This window comes from Prunus dulcis, chromosome 6 (assembly GCF_902201215.1).
Source record: "Prunus dulcis chromosome 6, ALMONDv2, whole genome shotgun sequence".
In the NCBI taxonomy this organism is placed as follows: Eukaryota; Viridiplantae; Streptophyta; class Magnoliopsida; order Rosales; family Rosaceae; genus Prunus; species Prunus dulcis.
Genome location: NC_047655.1, coordinates 5931468 through 5955028, shown reverse-complemented (window position 1 = coordinate 5955028; position 23561 = coordinate 5931468). Strand labels below are relative to the sequence as shown.

Genomic DNA, 23561 nt, shown 5'->3' with positions numbered 1-23561 from the left:
ATTTTTTTTTTTAAATTGACAACAATCCCAAACTGACCCTAATTGGCCGAGTTTCCCACTCTTACTCTCCATTGGTTTTATTATTGCTTTCATGGAAACTCAAAAAGAAACGTTTTTTTTAATATAAAAAAATTATATATTTTAAGTGGAATTAGGAGCAGAAATGGGAGTGGAAAATTGGGAATGATGGTGTATTTTTATTTTTCAAATTTTATTAAAACTTCTTCGTTGATTGGATAGAAAAAAAGCGTTCACTCCTGCGCGTGCAGGAGCAGAAAAACTTGTATGAAACGAGGATATCATTACTCTGCTATCCTCAACCAATTACAGTCTTCACGTGGAAAATTTATTAAGCATGACATACCGTGATTGGCTGGGGATAGTAAAATAGTGCTATCTTCGTTTCATGTAAATGTTTCTCGTGTGGGAGGGACTTAAAAGTTTTTTTCTTAGTACAAGCGATAGTCCAAAATACGGGAGAAGGGAATTTCACACACACACACACATAAAATTGTGGGAATTCGAACCTGAGACCTCTTGTCTACAAGTCAAGACCATTTTCAACTAAACGTTGGCATATTTAAAACTTCTTAGTTGATTGAACATAAAATAAATAATACGTTCTCACTCATTCCAACACAAAACATGTTAAGACTGAAGCCAGTATGGCAATGAAATGCGTAAAATGTAAATTGTTAAGCCCCCTTTGGACTGAGAGGGGTGTTGTGTTGAGGCAATGGTGATGATGAATATTGAGTGGGAAAGTCTGAAGCTGTTGATAGTGTAAGCAATCAAGTGAGACCAAACTGATTATCAAGCCTAGAAAGAGAGCATGCTGGTACAGAAAAAAACTAGAAATACGTACCCTTCAATTGAAATATATATGAGCAAAATATATAGCCCTATTATCCAACTGATATCACCACTTTTTTAAGCTAAGAATCTTTTTCACTCTGTAATTGTTCAATTCCCTATTGTGTTGTATACGGGAATGTGGAGGCGGCAATATAATAGCACAGCAGTTTTCTATTTTATCACCTCGAGGCTTGACCAGGATTAGAAATTGTGTACAAGTATCTATTGTGAACATACATCAATTTATAGCAATAGTTATTGTCAACGAACATCAGGACTTCATGCTCCTGAACAAAGTGCAAACAATACAAGAAAACAAACAACATAATAGACAATCTAATTGGCATGATCATAAGGTTAGATTACGAGGGAGACACTTTGGAATTGAATTTTAAGTTTCAAGTTTTAATGGAGAAAAACAGATGTAAGGCAGGAGCACGCATTAAGAAATAGATAACATGTGATGCATAAAGGCACCCTCCAACAACAACTCCAGGAGCTGCCATAGAAAGGCGCTCTGGCGATGCAGCAGCTAGTTCTACAGAAACCTAAAAATTGGCAATAGGTAAATGGCAAATTCCGTGTCAAGAATGAAAACAGCTTTCCAAATGTTTTGTGTCCAAGTGCCTCTGAAGTTCTTCATTGGAGGCAATTTTCCAAATACTTGAAACTACAGAACAGGACGGTGATGCAAAATGTCAAGGAATTTTGACGCATTTCATTTGGTGCTTCATTCAACTAAGGAGTCTCAACATTGGGCTTCAACATTGACTCTATCAACTTCACAAGTGACCAATTATCACAGAATTTCTTTAATTCAAAACAGAGAGTGAAAGAAATACTAGGTAATTACACTCTGCTCTAACTATAAGCTGAGTTCAAAAGAATAATTCACTGGCATACCTTCAAGCACCGTCAACCATACTAAGACGAACAGTACATTCATGGTTGCCGCTCAAAATTAACTTCACAATGTTTCTACAAAGCCGGATCTACATCATCTTTAGACAATAAATCAACGATCAATTCCGTAGTTGATGCATCTGCAGAGAAACCCCTCTCCACCATTTGTTGAATAAAAACCATTGCCCTTGATGTCTCATTACTATTGATAAACCCTCGGATAATTGTATTATAGGTGCAATCATCTGGAGAACATCCATTCTCTTCCATTTCTTCAACCAACTTTTCCGCTTCACTAATTAGGCCTCCATTACAAAGTCCACTAATCATTGTAGTATATATCCTGACATCAAGTTGAAGTCCTTTTGATGATAAATCATAAAAAAGGTTTTTTGCAGAATCAATTTTTCCAGCTATGCACAAACCTTCAATAAGAATATTGTAAATCACAATATCAATATCCAACTTCTTTCCTTCCATCACTCTAAAAAGTTCCATCGCCATGGGAAGGTGTTGGGTTTTACATAGGCCATCCAGTAAAACTGCATAAGTTTGAACATCAGGAAGAAGGCCACAACCTTGCATTTGAGAGAACAACTTCTGTGCATCATGTATTCTCCCCACTTTGCAGAAACCATCTATAAGAGTGGTACATGTAATGGTATCGGAAACCAATCCTCTACTAGGCATTTCCAAGAAAATCATCATGGCCTCATCGACGTTTTTACACTTACAATATCCATTTATCAATATGTTATAACTGCAAACATCAGTCATGGAGTCCTTACAAAGCATTAGTTCAAAAACCTTTTTCGCCTTGTCCATTTCTCCTCGTAAACAGTAACCATCCATAAGTGAATTGTATGTAAACGTATTAGGTTCAATATCTCTTTCAATCATCATTTCGACCACAGTTTGCGCTTCCCCAACACCCCCCTCCTTACAAAGTGTGTCTACAAAGACATTGAAGGTCTGCACATCTGGAAAGATATTTCTACTCACCATTTCATTCAACAACGTTGTAGCTTCTTTCCACTCTTTCCACTTGCCTAACCTGCAAACCCCATGAATCAAGGATGTATAGGTGATGACATTTGGGGAAATACCGTTCCTCATCATTTCAGAGAAGAGGTTCAACGCATCCACAATTAGTGTATCCTTACAAAGAGAGTCTATAATCGTGTTATAGATAACTAGGTCAGGGTTGCAAGCTCCTTCCTCCATCTTCCTCAGCAATTGGATAGCTGCACTGTTGTTACCCATTCTACAGAAACCCTTTATTAGTGTGCCGAAAGTAACCCCATTAGGAAGATGGCCACAACCTTGCATTTGAGAGAACAACTTCTGTGCATCATGTATTCTCCCCAGTTTGCAGAAACCATCTATAAGAGTGGTATATGCAACGGTATCAGAAACCAATCCTCTACGAGACATTTCCAAGAAAATCATCATGGCCTCATCCATCATTTTACGTTTACAATATCCATTTATCAATATGGTATAACTACGAACATCAGTCATGGAGTCCTTGCAAAGCATTAGTTCAAAAACCTTTTTTGCCTTGTCCATTTCTCCTCGTAAACAGTAACCATCCATAAGTGAATTGTACGTAACTGTATTAGGTTCAATATCTCTTTCAATCATCCTTTCGACCACAGTTTGTGCTTCCTCAGCCATCCCCTCCTTACAAAGTGTGTCTACCAAGATACTGAAGGTGTGCACATTTGGAAAGATATTTCTACTCACCATTTCATTCAACAACCTTGTAGCTGCTTTCCACTTGCCTAATCTGCAAACCCCATGAATCAAGGATGTATAGGTGATGACATTTGGGGAAATACCTTTGCTCATCATTTCAGAGAAGAGGTTCAATGCATCCACAGTTAGTGTATCCTTACAAAGACTGTCTATGATCGTGTTATAGATAACTAGGTTAGGGTTGCAAGCTCCTTCCTCCATCTTCCTCAGCAATTGGATAGCCGCACCGTTGTTACCCATTCTATAGAAACCCTTTATTAGTGTGCCGAAAGTAACCACACTAGGCTTACAATTACCTGTCTTCATCATTTTGTTGAAAATTTCTGCAGCCTCAGCCACTCTATTCTCGGTAAGAGAGCCGTTGATTAGAATGTTGAAGGTATAGACACTTGGTTCAAACCCAGATTTAAAGAGTTGTCCCAAGACAGAAAAACTAAACCCCATTTGGTTGAGATGACAAAAGCAATTAATGACAATAGTAAGAGTACAATCACTAGGTCCAACTCCCGACACACCCATTTGGTTATACATAGAGATGACGGCCGAGTGATGTTTCAATTTCGCAACTTGTCCCAAGATTTGATTGAAACGGAAAACCGAAGGCAAATGACGCTTGCGAAGCATTTCATCGAACACATTGAAAGCATGCTCAAGATTTGTGACTGTGGTTGGGCCTCTCACACCAAACTGCTTTGGATGGGTGTTTCTAGATTCATTTGGCTTCGAATTTGAGGGTTGAGAATGAAACAAGGCTGAGTAATCGTTGAAGAGAAAAACAACAGTAGAGTGAAGAGAAGGCATACTTCTGCTGCCATAAGAAGATGCAGTTGCCGTCATCATCTTCGGCATCTCAGAGTCTCAGCCGATATTCAAACTTGAATGAACGTGAGTTGGGAAGGAAGGAAGCTCTCAGACCTCGAACGGGTTTCCTCGAAAACGCTTAAGTCTCCCTCAGCCATCACTTCCTCATGACCTTTCCTCTTTTCAGTTCCGAGTCGCAAATAACTCATTTTTCATTTTCTCTTGGCTTATTTACTGTTTCACCCTTTAAAATTGACGTTCCGCCTCACTTTACCTTCTTAAAGTGAATTTATCTCACTTAATCCCTTGAATTTCTAAAAAATTGCTGAATTTTTTCACTTTGTCACTTCCATCCATTTCCATCCACAAAACTGTTAAGTGCGCTGACGTGGCATGGACATTCTAGTAATTTTAGCTCCTTATCTTCTCTCTCTCCCCTCCCAGACCCAACCTTCATCGCACCCCAATCCCACCCCGTCCCCTCCTCCCTCTTCACTCATCACTCTTCTTTCTGTGTCTTTCTCCTATCTGTCTCTCTCTTCTTTCCCCTCTCCTCATCCCTACATGGAATTACTCAACACACCTAAACCACCACTACTCAATTTTTTTTAAAAAAATCTCCTCGACAGCCACTCCACATCTTCTCTCTTGACAAAAGATAGTAAGAGTGAGAGACATATAGAAGAAAGAAGATGAAGGATAGGGTAGGGTGCGATGGAGGTGAGAAAAGATAGATGCATAGGGAGGGGTTGGGATGCGATGGAGGGGCATTGGGGGTTGGGTCTAGGAAGGGGAGGGGAGATAAGAGAAAGGTAGAGAGAAGAAAGAGGCAGAGAGAAAATAGAAGAGAGAAGAAGGAGGAGGAGTGCGATGCGATGGAGATTAGGTTCGGGATGAGAGAGAAAAGAGGGGCAGAGGTACAGAGGGAGAGAGCAAAGAGAAGATAAGGAGCCAAAATTACTAGAATGCCCATGCTATGTCAGCATACTTAACAATTTTCTGAATAGAAATGGACAGAAGTGGTAAAGTGAGAAAATTTCAAGAATTTTTAGAGATTCAGGTGGTTAAGTGAGAAAATTTCAGGAATTTTTAGAGATTCAGGTGGTTAAGTGAGAAAATTTCAGTTTAAGAGGGTATAGTGAGACCTATTATCCGTTTCAATGGGTGAAACAATAAATAAGCCTTTTCTTTTCTAGCATTAGTTTACTTTTCTTCATTCTACTATTGCTAATCGCACCCAAAAAAAGGCTTTTTTTTTAATATTAATTATATTACAACTTGTTTTTTTTTTTTTTTGCGTTAAAAACTTTTTTTGTTACCGAATTTTGTATGAAATTTCAATTTGGTCACTGAGAAAAAATTTAGTCCATTTGGTCACAGTAATTTATAATTGGGCTAATTTCAATTTAGTACTCTAAACTCTTGCCTTTAGGCCATGTTTGGCTCACGAAACGGATTTGATGGAAATCACATCCCATGTCATTTCTCAAGGGTTGGGAAATGGAGATTCATTTCCCATGTTTGGTAATCTTGGGAAAGTAACCAAGAAATATTACTTTATTTCCTTTCACATGTTTCGTTTGTGTAGGAATGTAAAACAAATATTGTTTGATTTTTCAATTATACCCATATAAAATCAAATTAAAAAAATACATTTAATGCTATTGTAATTCTAAATTGTTAATGGGCATAATATGGTCATTAAAAATGTGTATTTAATGTTAGCTCATTTTCACAACCTTTCCTATGAAGAGGAACACAAAACCCAAAAGGGGATGAGGGCTTCACTTTCCCCATACTTTTCTATATGCAAGGCAACGATTTCTCATGTTTAAACTTACCAAACATGAGAAAAAAACAATTGATTTCTCATCCCTAAGCCTACTTTCCCATGAACCAAAAGGGGCCTTAAGGTATGTTTGCCCCTGCTCTCTCAATTTTAACAATTACATACCCTAAGCTTTTCAATTTTGTGCAATCTGGTTCTGGCGTTAACTTCATTGTCAAAATTTCCATTAATTGCTTATGTAACAAGCTTGGGTCCTACCTATTCACAATATAACCTTTTTTTTTATACCCTAAGGGCTCGTTTGGTACGTCGGACTGTACTGACTAATTTCCATCGGATAGTATTAATCTGTTCCGGAGAGTACTGACTATTTATCCATAATATTATAAGGCGTTTGGTGCTGTTCCGGATAAATAATCTGACTAAGTTATACTGTGTTTGGTGATGTTTCGAATAACATCATATCAGACTATTTATATATAAAAAAAATAAAAAAAAATCTTTGATAATTTTAATGGAAATTGAGATTCAAATGACACAATTTTTTTTTTGGTAAGATTCATATGACAAGATTTGTTTTTCAATTGTTTTTGCCAAGATTTTTTTTCATATAACCCATTATCATAATTGTAGTATCTCATAAAAATTCCAACATACTCGCATACGTTAATAAAAACAGTACCAAATAATGTATAATTCAAAGTGATCACATATTAAGGTGATAAGAGCAAAAGAGAAAGTTGTTCATAAACCAAACTACATCAAAGAGTGAATCACAACTCCCTCGCCCCAAGTAAGAGAAGAACAAATGCTTTTCTCATAGCACCATCCAATGTCAGGAATGTTTTTTCATCACTTGCTTTCTCCAAAATTGGCCGTAGTGCCTTAATTTGGTCATTAATAGACAAGGCCATCTTTGCTTTTCTAATAGCAATTGACAAAGAAAAAGAAATGGTTCCTAGAATTCAGGTTCATACAATTTTAATTTTGTAATTTTGCTCCCCTAGTCGTCAGGTATGTATGTATTCAACTAAACTACCAACACTAGCACAGTTATTTGTTTTTGGACAAAAACTGGCAATACTCTGTTTAATACCAATAATCTAAATATTCCCACAACGTCGAATCACTATATCACATACAAAGAAAACATTCGATTAAAAAAAATGCCAAAAAAAAAAATTCATAACCTAATTTCCACTAAAAATTTGAAATATATAAAGCATATTGGAGAGAATATGAAAAAGAGAGAGAGTGAGAGATGGATACCTAGAGAAGAGTGAAGAAAATAACCTGTGAAGAAGATAATAGAGAACAACCCTAGGGAGAAGAAGATGAAAAGAGCGTCTGATTTTTTTCGTAGAACGCGTGTTCTTTTTCCCTAGCCGTATAATTAAGCGTGTATTATCTAAACCGAAGTGTGTGGGTTGTATTAGTTAGTCAGGTAAGGAGAGTATTAAAAGCCCAACCCGTATAAAATAGTCGGGTAATTAAATAATACAAGTTGACACCAAACACCTGACATAGACTATTTACTCCTATCCAGAGTCTAATGCGGTGTACCAAACGAGCCCTAAGAGCACAATATAACCTATCTTGTTGAATTAGAGGAAGAAAATTGCATGTGCTTCGTCAATAATAAATAAATAAAAACTACACTTAATGGAAGATTACGGAATGCCTATCAATTGAAAACACATTGACCAATTTGGCTAAAATAATTTCTCAATTACCAAATTGAATTTTCATGTAACCTAGTGATAAAAAAAAGTATTTAACCCAAAAATAAATTAAAATTTATTTAAGAAATTCAAAAGTAAGTTTAATAATAATAAAAACATGATTATTTATTTTAATAAACAATAAATGAATGGCGACATTAGGGCAAGACTTGGGGAGGTGAGGAGGTTGTTATGGCCCATAACTTATGGGCGAGGTTGGGGTATATCAACATGAAGGGAGCTTCTATAAGAGTACTTCCAGCAGTTTGTCCTTTGCCATGGCAGGGGGGGAGGGGGGGCTAGGGCAGTTACTATTCACGTGAATAGTGGCTGCCCCTTGCAAAAGGTTGTGGTGCTTCCACCAATTGCCATGGCAACAACTATTCACATGAAATATGAAGTGAGAAATTTGTATAGAGTTTTGGTGTGGGAAGGGAAAACTATGACTAAGTATTTATTTATTAAAAAAAATCTGAAATTTTGTTAGATTTTTTAAAATTTTTTGTTGTTGCTGACGTCAGCAAACCCGGGCTGAACTAAGGCTGATCTTGCCTGAGGGCTGGCCTGGTTTCGTGGGCCCCACATCCTGCTAAGGCTAGCCCTTGCTGCTGGAAACGTTTTTTGGCCCAACAATCCCCTCTCCCTCCCCCCCGCCGGCGCCCCGGGCCCAGCCTTAGCTGGTGGAAGTGCTCTAATGAGGGTCTATGTTAAGGGGTTGCAATGAGAGAGTTTAATCCAACATTCCAATAATAACTCTGCACTATATCAAATGGCTCATTATAAACGCTCACAAAAACCCCCTTATTCTAGCCTCCCTGCACACAAAAGGATGAAGGGATCGATCTGGATGGGAGGTTGGGGCCTTTGGGGAAAACTTAAGTCATCTCCAATAGTGGGCTAAAGCCACAAATTTAGCTCTTTGACACCCAAAAGCCATCTCAAGCAAGTTCAAGAATTCCAACATGCAAAGCACATATGCAGCTAAATCATCTTCAATTAAACAGAGTACGAAATTGGTATTGATTTTATAAGCAATATGGCAGGTCCAAAAGCCACTACTATTAACATTTATGAAAGTTCCAAAATTGAACCATAATAGCTAACATGACATCTCCCTAGAAGAGGGTTCTAAAACAAAGCCAAAGAAATCCCTAACTGCAAAATGCCTTTATTTGGACCACGAAACTAGATATAAGCTAAACTTGTTCACTTTGGTGGGGGGAAGAAGATAGCATCAGCAGTCCTCTTCGACCGGAATAGTTTTTCTGTATCTGCATCCACATTGAAGGCAGCCTGGAGCACCTGAGGAGATAAAGCCTTCCAACAACCAATGCTTCCAGCCAAGTGGGTGAATATGGGACTGCAGCAAAATATGCGTTAGCAAGATGTTAAACACCAAGTTGTAACTTTTTATGCTTAGCATAGATCTACACTAAAAAGTTTTTAAGAAGGTGCCAAATATTTCTGAATTATGCCTTCTGTGTGTGGTGGGAATAAATTTACATGTGTGTGTTCCAAGCAGCAAGAGTATGCTTCAATAAAACATGGAAGAAAAGCAGATTGCAGACATACAAGACACACTAAGAACATCTGATAATGTAAAGAAACAAATACTTACTTGGGAGTAGTGATGATAGAAAACCATTCCAAGCCATCTGGATCAGCAATCTTCGAAACAACAAAGTACCTAGGAACGATGAACAAATTGCCAGCTTTGATAGTTGTTTCCAAGGCCCTCTTACCGTCAACTCCAACAACTTGGACACGGCCACTGCCCCTAACAATATAAGTCACCTGCAGGGCGGAGTCACAAGAAAATCCAGGGGAGCACATAGCGCTTCCATCCAATCTAACAAGGTCAGCGCCAAGTCCAACCTCACCAACCAAAGGAAGGTTTTTAGTGTTCAAAACAACAACTCTTCCACCATTCTTAATGTCAACATCCAGAGGAGCCTCTTCACAGTTCAATGTCATACCATCTCGGTGTTCCTTCTTTGGCTCAGGTAAGTTAACTCCACTAAGCTTGACTATGCCCTTACCGGATTGCTTTCCAACGAGAGTCTTCACAATGCTCTCCTCCAAATCCCATGCTCGACCCACAAACTCGGTTGAGAAGCCAGTGAAAATGCCATTGGAGCCATTAAGATAGAAGGAAGTGAACTCACCCCTTTTGTGTGCTTTTGAAGTGTCACCCAAGAAAAGAACTACAAACTCAGTGTCCTCCTTGTTGTACCACCAAGTAACAACTCCAAAAGGGAGGGCAATGGCATCACCCTTCTTCACTGGAAGAATCTTCTCTTCCTTCTCTTGAAGCACAATTCCAACTACACCATTACCTATAGTAAAACAAGAGAACAAAGTTCAAACATAACAATTACCACAAGCTCCTAAGGTCTCATAATAACAGAATAGGTGCTAAATTGATTTCAACAAGGGCATTATAATAAAAAAGTGTATAATAATAATGACAAATCCCAGAAAATAAAATATGCAATTATACCACATTAAACAAACGTGATCTCATTTAATTTTAAATGTAATCACTATTCATTAAACAATTTCAAGATCATCATCTTTGATGTTAAAGTTAAAATCACTTTTCATCTACGAATTCCATGACCCACAAAAATAAATGAGCGACCAGACAAATAAACAAACAAGAAAAGTAAATACGATCAAGCCGATCATGAAACGAAAACAAAATTATACCTTGAAGGACGTAAGCGACCTTGGCAGAATCGCAGTATTGAGGGAGAGCAAACCCGTTCTTCTCAAGGGCCAGCTTGGCAGCGCCAATGTTACCTTCACGGAGCATGGGAAGCTCAGACGGGCACCAAGAAAAGTAGGACCCACCATCTCCACTGTGCACCTTCTTGGGCAACTTGGGTGAAAGATCAATCTCCATTCTTGACGATTTTTAAGTCTCAACCCAGAAAACCCAAAACCCAAAACGAGAAAATAGTGAATTATATGCTCAAGCTGAGCGATTGAAAAGAAGTGTATTTGGGTGTGCATATATAGGAGTGAGAGTGGCTATAAGGATAGCCGTGTGTTACAGAGATAATGGAAGAGAGTTAGTAAAAGGATTAACAACAATTTGGATTAAAATTAGGATCGGATAGGATGTGACTAATAATGGATAATAATCTGATTCTACTTACTTGCTCTTGAATTCCGGGAGATGAAAGCAGATTAGTTCAAGAGTTAGTAGTAGTACCATAGTTAAAGTGCTTATGGGATAAATTCAAATTCTATATTTCCAAAAAAATAAATAAAAATTGATGACCAGATTTAACAATTTCAAATGATGTCCCAGTAGCTGATGCTGGTATTATATGGCTAATCTTTAACTTTTTTACTTTTATTTTGAGTGCTTTTATTGATGATAAGTTTATCCTTTTGCAAAAAGAGACCTAAAAAAAGTCCACCAACCTCTTTACATCCACCTAAATTCACTAAACCCTGTAATTATCTTCTTTCATCTCTCATATTATTCAATCATTCGATATTGATATTGTATACTTTGGGGCAACATTCCCAGAGAGATCAATAATATTGAGGAAACCACAAAACCCATCATATATAATACAAGTCTAAAATTTAATTACATCCCCAAAGCAAATCCATAGTAATTAAATTATTCGGATCAAGAAACTAGCAATCATAAACAAGAAAATTGCATCAGAAGTACTCTTCGACTGGAAAAGTTTCTACTAAGCTTAATTGGGTGGGGGGAAGAAGATTGCATCAGAAGTCCTCTTCGATCGGAAAAGTTTCTCTGTAGCCAAATCCACATTGAAGGCAGCCTCAAGCACCTGAGGAGACAAAGCCTTCCAAACACCAATGCTTCCAGCCAAGTGGGTGAATATGGGACTGCAGCACAGAAAACAAATGAATCAGCAAATTGTTGAACACCAAGTGAAAAAACACAAGGACCTCATTTGCCCCCAAAGATCTGTTTTTGATACAGAAACAATTGCAGATTAAGGAAACCTCACAAGAATGGAAAAATTAAACATCAAGCAAGGTGTGGATCAACACTAAAAAGGGTTTTAAGAAGGTTTTAGAGAAGAGCTAATAGATGTAGATGAAAAAGTTTAACAAGCAGAGCGTAAAGCAAGAACAATGAAATCAAAATCAGGGAAGAGAAAAGCACATTGCAGACAATATAAGAAACACTAAGAATATCTGATAATGTAGAGAACAAAATACTTACTTGGGAGTAGTGATGATAGAAAACCATTCCAAGCCTTCTGGATCAGCGATCTTTGAAACAACAAAGAACCTCGGAACGATGAACAAATTACCAGCTTTGATGGTTGTTTCCAAGACCCTCTTACCGTCGACTCCAACAACTTGGACACGGCCACTGCCCCTAACAATATAAGTCACCTGCAGGGCAGAGTCACAAGAGAATCCTGGGGAGCACATAGCATTTCCATCCAACCTAACAAGGTCAGCACCAAGCCCAACCTCACCAACCAAAGGAAGGTTTTTAGTGTTCAGCACAACAACTCTTCCACCTTTCTTAATGTCAACATCCAGAGGAGCCTCTTCACAGTTCAATGTCATGCCATCTCGGTGTTCCTTCTTTGGTTCAGGCAAGTTAGCTCCACAAACCTTAACTATACCCTTGCCAGATTGCTTGCTAACAAGGGTCTTCGCAATATCCTCCTCTAAATCCCATGCTCGACCGACAAACTCAGTTGAGAAGCCAGTGAAAATGCCATTGGAGCCATTCAGATAAAAGTCAGTAAACTCACCCCTCTTGTGGGCTTTTGAAGTATCACCCAAGAAAAGGACTACAAACTCAGTGTCCTCCTTGTTGTACCACCAAGTAACAACTCCAAATGGGAGGGCAATAGCATCACCCTTCTTAACTGGAAGAACCTTCTCCTCCTTCTCAGGGAGGACAATTCCAACTACACCAGCACCTAATGGAACCCAAGAAAAGCAAATTTAAACTAAAATCAAACAAAAACAGAATTTAAAACATAACAATTAGCCTATTAATTTGCTAATTTGGAATTTCACCTTATTGAAGTTTCCAGTTGAATTTAAACATATGAAGAAAAAAAAAGTTTTTTTTTTTTGTTTATTTATAAAGAAAACAGAGATAGTAACAGAGCTGAGAGCCCATATATAAAAGCAATATCATTCAAAACACCTATATATTATAATGTACAAAAAGGCGTGAATAGTTTAAAAGAAAAGATGCAATCATAACATCTTCATCTATGAATTTCATAATTCCCAAAGCAAACAACCAAATCACTTTAACCCACATGATCTCCTCCATTAAGTTCATGATCTACAAAAATTAAGCAAAACAAACAAGAAAACAGATAAGACCAATCCGATCATGAAAATCCATATATGTTATAATGCACCAAAAGGGTAAATTTTTTAAATCCAAATCCATTCAATGAAATCAGAATTGAAAAACTGAACCAATCAACAAGAATTCTGCACTATAAAAATCGCAATAACAAAACAAAACAGAAAAAAAGTCGATACCTTGGAGGACATAAGCGACCTGGGCAGAATCAGAGTACTTGGGGAGAGCAAACCCATTCTTCTCAAGAGCAAGCTTGGCAGCGCCAATGTTACCTTCACGGAGCATGGGAAGCTCAGATGGGGACCAAGCAAAGTAGGACCCACCATCTCCACCGTACAACTTCTTGGCCAACTTTGGTGACAGATCAATCTCCATTGATTCTAAACGATTTTTCTGTGAACCCAGAAACCCAAATCACAAAACCCAAAACCCAAAACCCAAAACCCAAAACGAGAGGAAAATGACTAAAAAGTATATGATCAAGCTGAAGGACGATGAGAAGTGCATGTGGTTGGGCGTGTATATTATATAGCAGTGGGGAGGGGAGAGTTACAGTCTCATTTGGAAAAGGATTAATTGAGATTAAATTTCGGATAAGATGTAATTAAATTGGTAATTTGATTCTACTTCTTATAGAAAATTAAATCCCGAATGGAACCAATTCAAAGAGACTTAGGATAGTTTTATTACACAATATTTTATGCATAAAATTCGCTATCTTTCTCTATATTCTATTTCTTTAATATTTTTTATCATATATATTGTTCCATATATATATATATTATTGATATCTCATCGTTACTATATTTACACGTTCATATGAGTTTTTATTATTATGTGAGTTTATATGATTCTTTTTTACTTTTGTAACAATTTATTATATAAATAGGATAGGAGTGATAACTTATTTGGAAAGAGGAGAGTTCACAGATTTGATTATAGAGATTGTGTTATAATGACAATTGTACTTCAATTTTGATAGAGTACTACTATTTTCACTCACCGCTCCTATTTTTCCTCCTACCTTATCTTCCCATTCATCATGTAAGTTTCAAAAAACACAATCTTATCTTTCCACCCACCATTATTCTTAAAATACCCTTTAATTATTAATTTAAGCAAATTCTATTTTTTGTTAACTTGTGAGTCATTTAAATTTAATCTAATGGCTGAAAAGAGCAATTGTTTGCTCTAATTGGAGAGATTTGACGACTAAAACAAAACTAATAAAACATATTTTCAACATGAGCATCAGATTTCATTGGGATTTGCTCCATGGGAGGAGAAGACTTTTTCCACGTCGATCATTGGGATTTGCTGGCCTCCTCCTACAAATGGGAAGAGTACATGACGATTCGAGTTTCTGATGAAGATCCATCGTTTTGGCTCAAAACTTTTGGGGTTAGGGTTTTAGGATGGAGATAAAATAGGAGGGAGAGGTTGAGGGGTGCTTTGGATTTGACGTATGATCTTTGTGCTTTGGATTTTTTTAACTTTTTTTAATTTTAAGTTTGAGGCAATTGTTTTGTTTTTTAATCACTTTCCATAAGTCCTTAAAAGTCATTTTATGAATGGGTAAATTTGTCTTTGAAATTTTGAAGATAAGGTGGATGAGAAAAATAGGACAGGTGGGTGAAAATAGCAGCACTCTTTAGATAAGATTGCATAATTAAGAATGGGGTTTTATTATGAACTCCAATAAATAGGTTTACAACGAAAAGATAAATAAGAGAAAACGAAAAGATAGATAAGAGAAAACGAAAAGAACCGGTAAAATGTCATGCTTTATCTTATTTAATAATTTATGTTATTTTGCTAACAGGGTTTAGCTTAGTGAAAATGGACATTGACTTTCAGATCAGTGGTCTTAACTCTTAAGTTCAAACTCTCATGACACATTAGTAGTCTGTTTATGTGTGATAAACCCTCCCTTTCAAGTTTAGATTATCGTTTGTTTGTTTGTTTGTTTTTTTTAAGTAATAAAAAAACCATTAATGTTGTTTGTAAACAGTTTAAAATAAATTATATTTGGGAAAGAATAAAAGACTTTTTAAAAGCAAATAAAGAAATACCAAAAGGATAAAATAAAGTTGGGAATAGATTCAGTATGAGATGAGGTGAAGTGACCTGATTTAATAAGGTAATGTACTCATCCAAAGACCAGGAGACGGATGAACGATGGGGCTAATCTTCAAATTTATTTTATATTATTAGTGGAATACCTTTTTTTCTTCTATTTTATCAGGATCATATCATATTATATTTTTTCCTTTTATGAGGTGTCATATTATTCGAACATCTTATTTTTAGGTATGGATATTAACTGACTATTGTAATGGTCCTTTGTAGTTAGTGATTTTTTTGGCAAAATTATGAATGTAATCTTACAAATTTTCAAAAAATGTATAGATATTAACTGAACACGGTTTGATAATATTTGTTGAATACCTTTTATCCAAACACATGAAATCTTATTCTCAATACTTTTCTTCCTTTTTGACAATTTACTATCCACTTTCATTTTAGTGCTAATGTCCCATTTCTGTTTATGTCTGTTAAATTTGTCGTTAAAACATGTCACAAGATGTGCACATATGGAACTGTTTTCACTTTTTTAATAGCCAAATAATTTAAAATATTAAAGTCAATTGTAAATACTTCATAAAATAATAATTTAAAATATTAGATAACTAGATGGTTTAGATATTACGAAATGTGAATAAATGCACAAAATGAATGCAGAGATTCGGGATCCCTACTTAAGTAACCTCAATATATTGAAAACTAAAAACTAATTAAAGGAAAATCAAAACCCAGCAGCCATCCAAAAATACAACAGAATTCTGAGAAAGATAATCAAATAATACATAAAAATTATGAGTGCAAATTGAATTATCTCTAATGGCAAGTGGTTACCAAAGTGCCCCAAGTGCCCTCGAGCTCCTCCACCTAGCAGTTTCACTGAAAATATTTTGCTATACTCTAATATTTTTTCGTAAATTCCTCAATATAATTCTTATCCCAAAAGACAAATTGAATTACCTCTTTAAAATCTGAAGAAAAATTAAAGACAGAGTGTGGCTGCTGGGATTCGAGCCCAGGTCTCCACGGCCACAACGTGGAATTCTTACCACTAAACTACAGCCACTTTGTTGTTCTTGTGTGCGTTCGTTTAAATCAAATAGTTGAAATATTTAAGCCCAGATCCGGCCCCAAAAACTTTGGTGGACTGAAATACACAACTTTCGTCCGCACGTCCAAATCTTTAAAATCCGACCTATAACAAAACAAAAAACAAATTTATTTATTTATACATTTTGAACAATTTTTTAGGCCAAACGATAGTAATTTTGTTCAAAAGAAACTGGGTTTACATCAGCATCTAAGACTTCCACAAGAAATAAAATGTATAACTATTTTTTCTTTTTTCTTCCGGTGAAAATAGCTACCATGTTTTTTAATTTTTTTTCCGGGTGTAAATAGCTAGCATAATTAATTTCTTTTTTCAGAAGTTCACAATTCATTCTCCAATTCGAAAAATTGATAAGAACTCGAGCGCATAATATTTGAAGACCTGATTTTGGAGTGAAGAAATGATTGAGCTATTAACAATAAAATTTAGGTCAGAATTCAGCCCCTAAAACACAGGATAGGATACCACTCTAGCTATTCAGACAAATTCAATAGCAATGTGAAATTAAAGTCTACATGGAATAACAACCAAATTACTTAATTTCAAAAAAGAAAAAACTAGAAAACCAAATATTCTTTGAATTGTAATTACAATCTACTTTAGGCTTCTTTAAATCGTTATAGATTCAATATTCTTCTATTTCATTGACAAACAATAAACCATATACACTCCTATTTTCTTTTTAAACTTGCCTGGAGAGAATAAGACCAGATCTCATAAGAAGTAAACAAGAATCAAAATCACTTAATGTCAAAAATACATCATCCCTAACGAACTAGAAAACCAAATATTCTAAGAGACCTGATTGGATTCGAAAATACAGGGTGAACAGAACGGATCTCAAATAGGAAAAGAAAATTCCTTCAAAGGGAAAAACTTTTTTTTTTTCTTCTATTTCTATTCTCGAACAAAATGTTGCTTGCGCAGTTGCATTATACATTTTCGAGTAGTGTATTCCAAAAAGTATATAAGAAAAAAAACTTCCTTGCTCCTTTAGTTAGTCTATGATTGATCATCTCTATAAGTCGTAGGTCTCCAATGAGACTTCTTGCTTCTAGAATCCGTATGCATGTGTGTGGTCTAAAGTCTATACTTAGATCAATTTCACCACATCGAAGGCTTGTTCGTACGTTGCAGCTCTACACTTGCAAAACCAAAGCTGCACATTGGTCAAAGTTAGAGGCAGTACCTAGTCCAACATATTATGGCAACCGGTAACCCAAACACTATCAAGGGTTCCCCTTCACTGGAAGAGAAGCTCCATTCTGCATTTGTTGGGAAGGTGAAGGCTTTGGTGCACTTCTCAGGAAGCTTTTTGCATAGAGGGTACCAAAGACAACGACCTGATCATTGTAATAAAAGCAGAGTTATTGGGTTTCAGGAAATCAAAAATAGGGGAAAATATAATTAGGTTTGAGTTGAAGCTTACAGCTCCAATCCATTGTTCCCTGCTAAGGGGGTGTGAAAACCACAAGCATGATAGCATAATGCTGACCAACTTCATTGCCAAAGAGAGAAAAAACCATATATTAGAACTATGGATACATGAGAACTGAGAACAAAAAAAGAAGGATTATCATGCAGAGATATGATTCACCTGTCTTGTGGTCATTATAGTGGCAAATGTGAGAGCACCAAATGTGCGAATCGTGTAAGAAATGAAAAATTGGCTAGCTGTTGCTACCTGCAACACAAACCACTTGTAAATAACCAAGGAAAAGAAAAGAGAAACAAGTGACAGAGGAGAAGACGAGGCAACAAAAATAAAATTGGACAGGATAGGAAAGAGAGAGACTTGAACAATGGACATAAGCACCGAAAAATTAAAAACAACAGGTAAAATGAATACAAAGTAATTAAATAAGAAAAAACAGATACCATAATAGGAAGAAAAGATCTCTTACAGTGGAAAGCAATGCAATGTCAAAGAAACAATCATTGTGGATAGAAACAAAGTGGATTGCTGGAAGCAACTGTCCTTGTAATATAAGACCTGAAAATTTAAAATAACCCACCACTTCAATGCAAAAGAAACAAATCAAATCCAAAAATAAATACCTCATAAAATATTCAAACACCAGATCAGTGATCAACCAGTGGCTTACAATGAAACCATTCATTTTGAGCAACAATGAGCAATTAATCAAGTTAGACAATGGGTTTCTCCTCCTCATGAAGGGGTCAGGGTTTCAAAGCTTCAAGTCAGAAAACCCCCTTATGCTAATCAACTAGTACAAGATCTTCTAGACAACAGGTTAAACATGTTTAACAAATAATTCATATTTGCAATCGAGATTTTCCATGCCATCAGCAAATTAATGTAAATGGCATCTTCCTTTATCCACATACACCAAACAGACTTAAAAGATTAATCAACTACACAACTAGTACAAGGTTCTAACATACTAGCATAAGCATATAAACTAGATGTATGAGCTGAAATTGTAGATTATTGATCGAGAAACAAATTTATGATTGCTCGGTACCTACAGCCTGATAGTGAAATTCACAACCTTCAAGTAGAACACAAACACAACAATGCTTGGATCACTTTGAAATTTGACTATGCATCCTAAGTCAGTCAAGATAATGATACGAAATCCACAACATAAATTCTGACAACATATGAACAAACGAATCCCATTAAGCACTAAGAAGCACAGACAACCCCACTAAGAAATATCCCCCAGTGCAATTAACATAACTACTAATGGATCAACAAGATTAGAATAAGGATCTTACCTGTCAAGCTGAGAACACAAGAACAGAATGCAGTGTAAAATATTTGATTGTGTATCTCCATATCATAGCCTTTAAATAGTTTATCTTGGAACGTGCTTGTAAAGCCATCAAACCTGTTAGAACAGAAATGAGAAACTAAATATATAAAATTTTGGTTCCAAATATCTTGTTGCATAAACTTTTTTGTTATTGCTAAACAGTGGAAAAATGAAGCAAAAGGAAAATAGACAAGCACAAAATCATCGATGCTGCCACAGTGCTACACTCATAATCAATTACAAGCGCGAAACTTTAAATTACTTGTTTTGGTATGTTGTACTTCTGAAAAGGAGCATTTAAAGCAATTTAGTATAATGGGGCGGCATTGGTATAAATTATTGTTATCCTAGCAATCTGATTTTGATAGTCTAAGTGTCTCACTTGCCTCAGAGATAGGTGTAAGCATCAAGAAAAAGTTCAATGGCACACCTTTATCAGAGTAAGTATAACAGGTATTAATTTCATATAAATTAATATATTTGAATTGTACTGAACTGTATTAGTATGTTCATTTTAGAAGCTAGCAACAAACAAATTTAAAATTAAGCATAACTGATTAATCTAATAAACAGAGGGTTCAAATTAATACCCAAGATAACCAATCATAAGGGAAATGCCCCAAACAGTATTTTCTCTTCCTCTACCATATATATCAGATGGACCAATCTCGGAAGATCCTGCCTACAATCACAAGCACAAACAGTTATTTCAATTTATATCAAAGAACTACAATACTGACACAGATTTTGTGCATCACCAAACAAAAGGATCTCACACAACAGTCCCATGCATGAACAAAGATGGAATCTCCCCTAACTAATTAAACCATTTCAGAAAACCAGCAAATGAGTCATAAATATCCCGTTGCTAAATGATAGACGTTTATTGCTTTTAGGTCATAGAACACCACATCTATTTGTCAAATTCCCTCACACATTGTGATCATACTAAGATATGCATGAAGGTAGCAAGTGTACAGAAGTTACCCAATTCTTTATGATAAGCAACCTGAACTGGAATGAATCTTTTCCTTTGAAATTGAGAGATGACAATTCTTACAGTTCTAAGGCTACTATGAAACTAAAGGAAAACACCCTGAACCCACTTGAAAACTAATAAGTACAAGAGCATAAAATATAGAATTTAATGAATTAGAGAATTCTCCATGAAGTAACAATACAATTCCATATATACAATAAAATCAGTAAGCACACCCCATACAGTAGCCATTGTTCAAGACACTTCAAAGGCAAAAGTCTACTTTTGGGTATTCCAATCTTGCATGAGATTACATATAGAAAGAAATTGAACGGAAGTTTATAAATCTGCATGCAAAAGTGCTGACATTTGTTGCAAGTTCCCAATATACCATCATCCACATGTGCACCCCCTGATTCAGGAAGCTAAAGAAACTTGCACTGGGATTCAGAGACTACAGCATTGACAAGTATTGCAAAGTGGTAGCATGCTGACAATTATTTACCACTTTTCAAAATACAATCATTAGCATGTGCATACCGGATATAAAATAAATATTGAACAGCCCACTGTCACTAGAAATGCCAACAAATAGTCCTGTCCCTTGTATTTCTTTTGCATAATGATAGTGCCCCAAACCTGCATAAAAAAATAACAGCATGAAATGGCAAACCAAAGAAAATAAGATCATTTGTTCTTTGTGAAAAAAGATAATGAAGTCACTAAGAATATTTTTTATTAGTATACTTCTCAGGTCTCACTTCAAGCTCAACTTTCGCATGCTCAAACATTTGGAAACCACTAATCATTCAAAGCCTGTTTATCAGCTTTTGTCCTTACATTTACAGTGGTTAGTGCCTATTTTGTTCACCCTATACAGGTTATACTATATTTTGACCTTTCCATCAACCCTTGGGCTTCAACAGCTAACTTCATAGCTTGTAAACTTCAATCTGTCCTAAAGCTGAGGGAGTGATAGTGTGAGTATAAGTATCAATGTATCTTCCCATTGTTTAAGCTTTTGCATTACGTGTTCGTTTTGTAATAGTTTAACAGGGAATACCAAATTTTCAGATATGTAGACATTCACTAATATAGTGATATAAAGGGCCAACCTTTTTCTTTTCGACAAGTATTGGGCATATTCAAAATCATCACCATGATTGATGACTTCTCACAGGCACCTAGAATGCTATTAATGTAAAGTTAACATATAAACTAAACTTTCACAGCTCCACCTGCCACACCTTCCTCCTCATACTACGCAAAGGCGGGATCATAAATCATCCGAGATCATAAGATGTATGACACTCTGACCAATACAAAACAGTTTGGTTTCTTGTTCATTTCCCTAAACTAGCTGGTTAATTCAGATGGGATGGCTATTCAGAAAGCAACTCATGAAGTGCTAGCAAAGTGATTATCCATTTTTCTTTTATCTGTCCTCTAGTTAGCACATGTGTCGTTCTTTCTCATCAAGTACACTAAATAAGCTGAATGCTTTCAGGATTTTTTTATGGTTCAAAACTTCAAATCAGAACAAAATGTCACTCAACTTGATAAACACTTACACCTTATTTATGTTAGAGCCTTAAGTACTCAAAAACAAAATAATATAAAAATTAAGCAAACAGATATAACTATTCATAAATAGTACAATCAAGTACCAAAACTAAAGACAATGTCTTCTTCTCACCATCACAGGTATCATCTTGGCACATTTTGCAAGTGTTTGAATAGGAAAGCTGACATATTTGAGAGCCTGCAACAAGAATTTGCAGTCACCAAAATGCACCAAATAATCAAAACCAAAACAAACAATACATGTTTTACTAAATTAAAGCCCACAGCTCACCTCATACTGACATGTAGTGGTTAATATGTTAGAAACCGATACAAGGGAGTACTTGTAGACCGGAGCAACGGGATCCAAAGCCTTCTTGCTCGCCAACAAGGCTCCGGCGGAGATCGCCGACGTCGCAATGCGATTGCAGAAGACGAGAAACAACGAGTACCTGAAAAACGCCTTGTCGTCCCCGTACGGGACTCTCATGATCTTTTCCTGCACGAAAACGGAGCAAGACTCAAGCTTTTCGCCATGAAAATGATGATAACGGAGATCGATTTGAAGAGCTGGAGGAATGCGAGAGAAATTCGGACCTGGAGAACGCCGTAGGTGACGAGCGTGGTCATGATTCCGGCCACGGCGAAAACCCCCTTCCATAACTTGCTCGGCTGCGTAACAATCGATAACGGCGCCGTTTCGGCCATGGCCCGATAACGAAGAGAGTAGCTGACTGGCTATCGCTTGGAAAGTCGCGTCAATGCCGTGCCGATTGGTCGCCGGAGAAATGATGCGGAGCCCGAGGGTTGGGGATCAAATAGAGAGAGAGAGGGAGAGAGAGCTTGGGGATACGTGGCGGGAGAGGGTTTAAAAAGCTTCTTTCTTCTTTAGTTTGTATTTAATTTAATTTAATTTTTTCAGCGAAACCAGTCGCGCAGCGAGCAGCGTTTCGCAATCGCCGGCGGCTATTTCTCTTTGTTTTGTTGTGGGAAGGCTGTTGAAGCATTTTCGCTTTCTCTGGGTTTTAAAAGTGTGGCCATGTCAGCAGGTCCCGAAGACGGGTGCTTTGTCCAACTCGGACTTTTTTGGTTGAAGAAAAGGTTGTTCTTGTACACTACAAGATCAACCGTTTATTTGGTCAACCCTCATCTGCTGTTTGATGATGTTACAGAATAACGGTTGATGTGTTTTCAATTCTTTGAAAATCGACCCAGAACAGAGAAATGTTATTAGATGAAAAAAATAGTTGATATGTTAATTCTTGGGAAATTATATATTAAATAAGGCTTAATATCACAAGTCCTTAATGTTTACGAAACTATCATATTGCATTCTTAATGTTTTTTTTGTGTCATTCGTAGTACTTAAGGTTAGTATGTGTGATAAGTGCGTGAACCTCAATGATGTTTTGTGATATATATATGCCACGTCAGCAAACTAACGAAGTTTTTGACGAAACCTAACGGCTGGATCCATTTGTGATCACACATACTAACCTTGAGGACCACGAATGACACAAAAAAACATTAAGAATGCAATCTGATAGTTTCATAAACGTTAGGGACGTTTTGTGACATTAGGATTAGAGTACACACAATTTTTACGCATATATTAAGTTATTAAATTCAATCATCTTTGTTGACGGAATCTAGCCCAGTAAAAAAGGGTCATGACTGACACACCACCACGCCTAATGAAAAATGATCATAACTTGCACAACAATGATCTCAGTCTATTGTTTTTATGAAATGGCTGAACTATTCATTAAGTGTGAGTAATTAAAGGTACAAATTATGGTTAATATTTTTGTGAATTTTATTGAGTTATCTTTGTCTCTTGCATTTGTTCTAATCTTCATCCTTTGGCTCCAAAACTACAAT

At 36.4% G+C, this 23561-nt stretch overlaps 4 protein-coding genes and 1 non-coding gene across 5 annotated transcripts; all 5 read right to left on the bottom strand.

Annotated features, from left to right (window-relative positions):
• Positions 1 to 1280: 1280 nt before the first annotated feature.
• LOC117633055 (pentatricopeptide repeat-containing protein At1g63330-like) lies at positions 1281 to 4480 on the bottom strand. The gene has a single exon (XM_034366727.1). The coding sequence runs from the start codon at positions 4363 to 4365 to the stop codon at positions 1834 to 1836; it is 2532 nt and encodes an 843-aa protein (XP_034222618.1). The 5' UTR covers positions 4366 to 4480; the 3' UTR covers positions 1281 to 1833.
• Positions 4481 to 8818: 4338 nt separating this feature from the next.
• LOC117631370 (glutelin type-D 1-like) lies at positions 8819 to 11095 on the bottom strand. Its single transcript, XM_034364487.1, has 3 exons — positions 10537 to 11095; positions 9446 to 10163; positions 8819 to 9187 (listed from the first exon to the last, which is right to left on the bottom strand). The coding sequence occupies exons 1-3, from the start codon at positions 10730 to 10732 to the stop codon at positions 9034 to 9036; spliced, it is 1068 nt and encodes a 355-aa protein (XP_034220378.1). The 5' UTR covers positions 10733 to 11095; the 3' UTR covers positions 8819 to 9033.
• A 249-nt stretch (positions 11096 to 11344) lies between these two features.
• LOC117631369 (12S seed storage globulin 1-like) lies at positions 11345 to 13852 on the bottom strand. The gene is made up of 3 exons (XM_034364486.1): positions 13345 to 13852; positions 12044 to 12761; positions 11345 to 11700 (listed from the first exon to the last, which is right to left on the bottom strand). The coding sequence occupies exons 1-3, from the start codon at positions 13538 to 13540 to the stop codon at positions 11547 to 11549; spliced, it is 1068 nt and encodes a 355-aa protein (XP_034220377.1). The 5' UTR covers positions 13541 to 13852; the 3' UTR covers positions 11345 to 11546.
• Positions 13853 to 16241: 2389 nt separating this feature from the next.
• TRNAH-GUG lies at positions 16242 to 16313 on the bottom strand. Its single transcript has one exon. It is a non-coding gene; the product is annotated as a tRNA-His (tRNA).
• A 762-nt stretch (positions 16314 to 17075) lies between these two features.
• LOC117633164 (UDP-galactose/UDP-glucose transporter 5B) lies at positions 17076 to 22733 on the bottom strand. Its single transcript, XM_034366863.1, has 10 exons — positions 22278 to 22733; positions 21973 to 22179; positions 21814 to 21879; positions 20658 to 20756; positions 19729 to 19820; positions 19101 to 19213; positions 18263 to 18351; positions 17956 to 18042; positions 17788 to 17856; positions 17076 to 17701 (listed from the first exon to the last, which is right to left on the bottom strand). The coding sequence occupies exons 1-10, from the start codon at positions 22386 to 22388 to the stop codon at positions 17588 to 17590; spliced, it is 1047 nt and encodes a 348-aa protein (XP_034222754.1). The 5' UTR covers positions 22389 to 22733; the 3' UTR covers positions 17076 to 17587.
• Between the last annotated feature and the right edge of the window lie 828 nt (positions 22734 to 23561).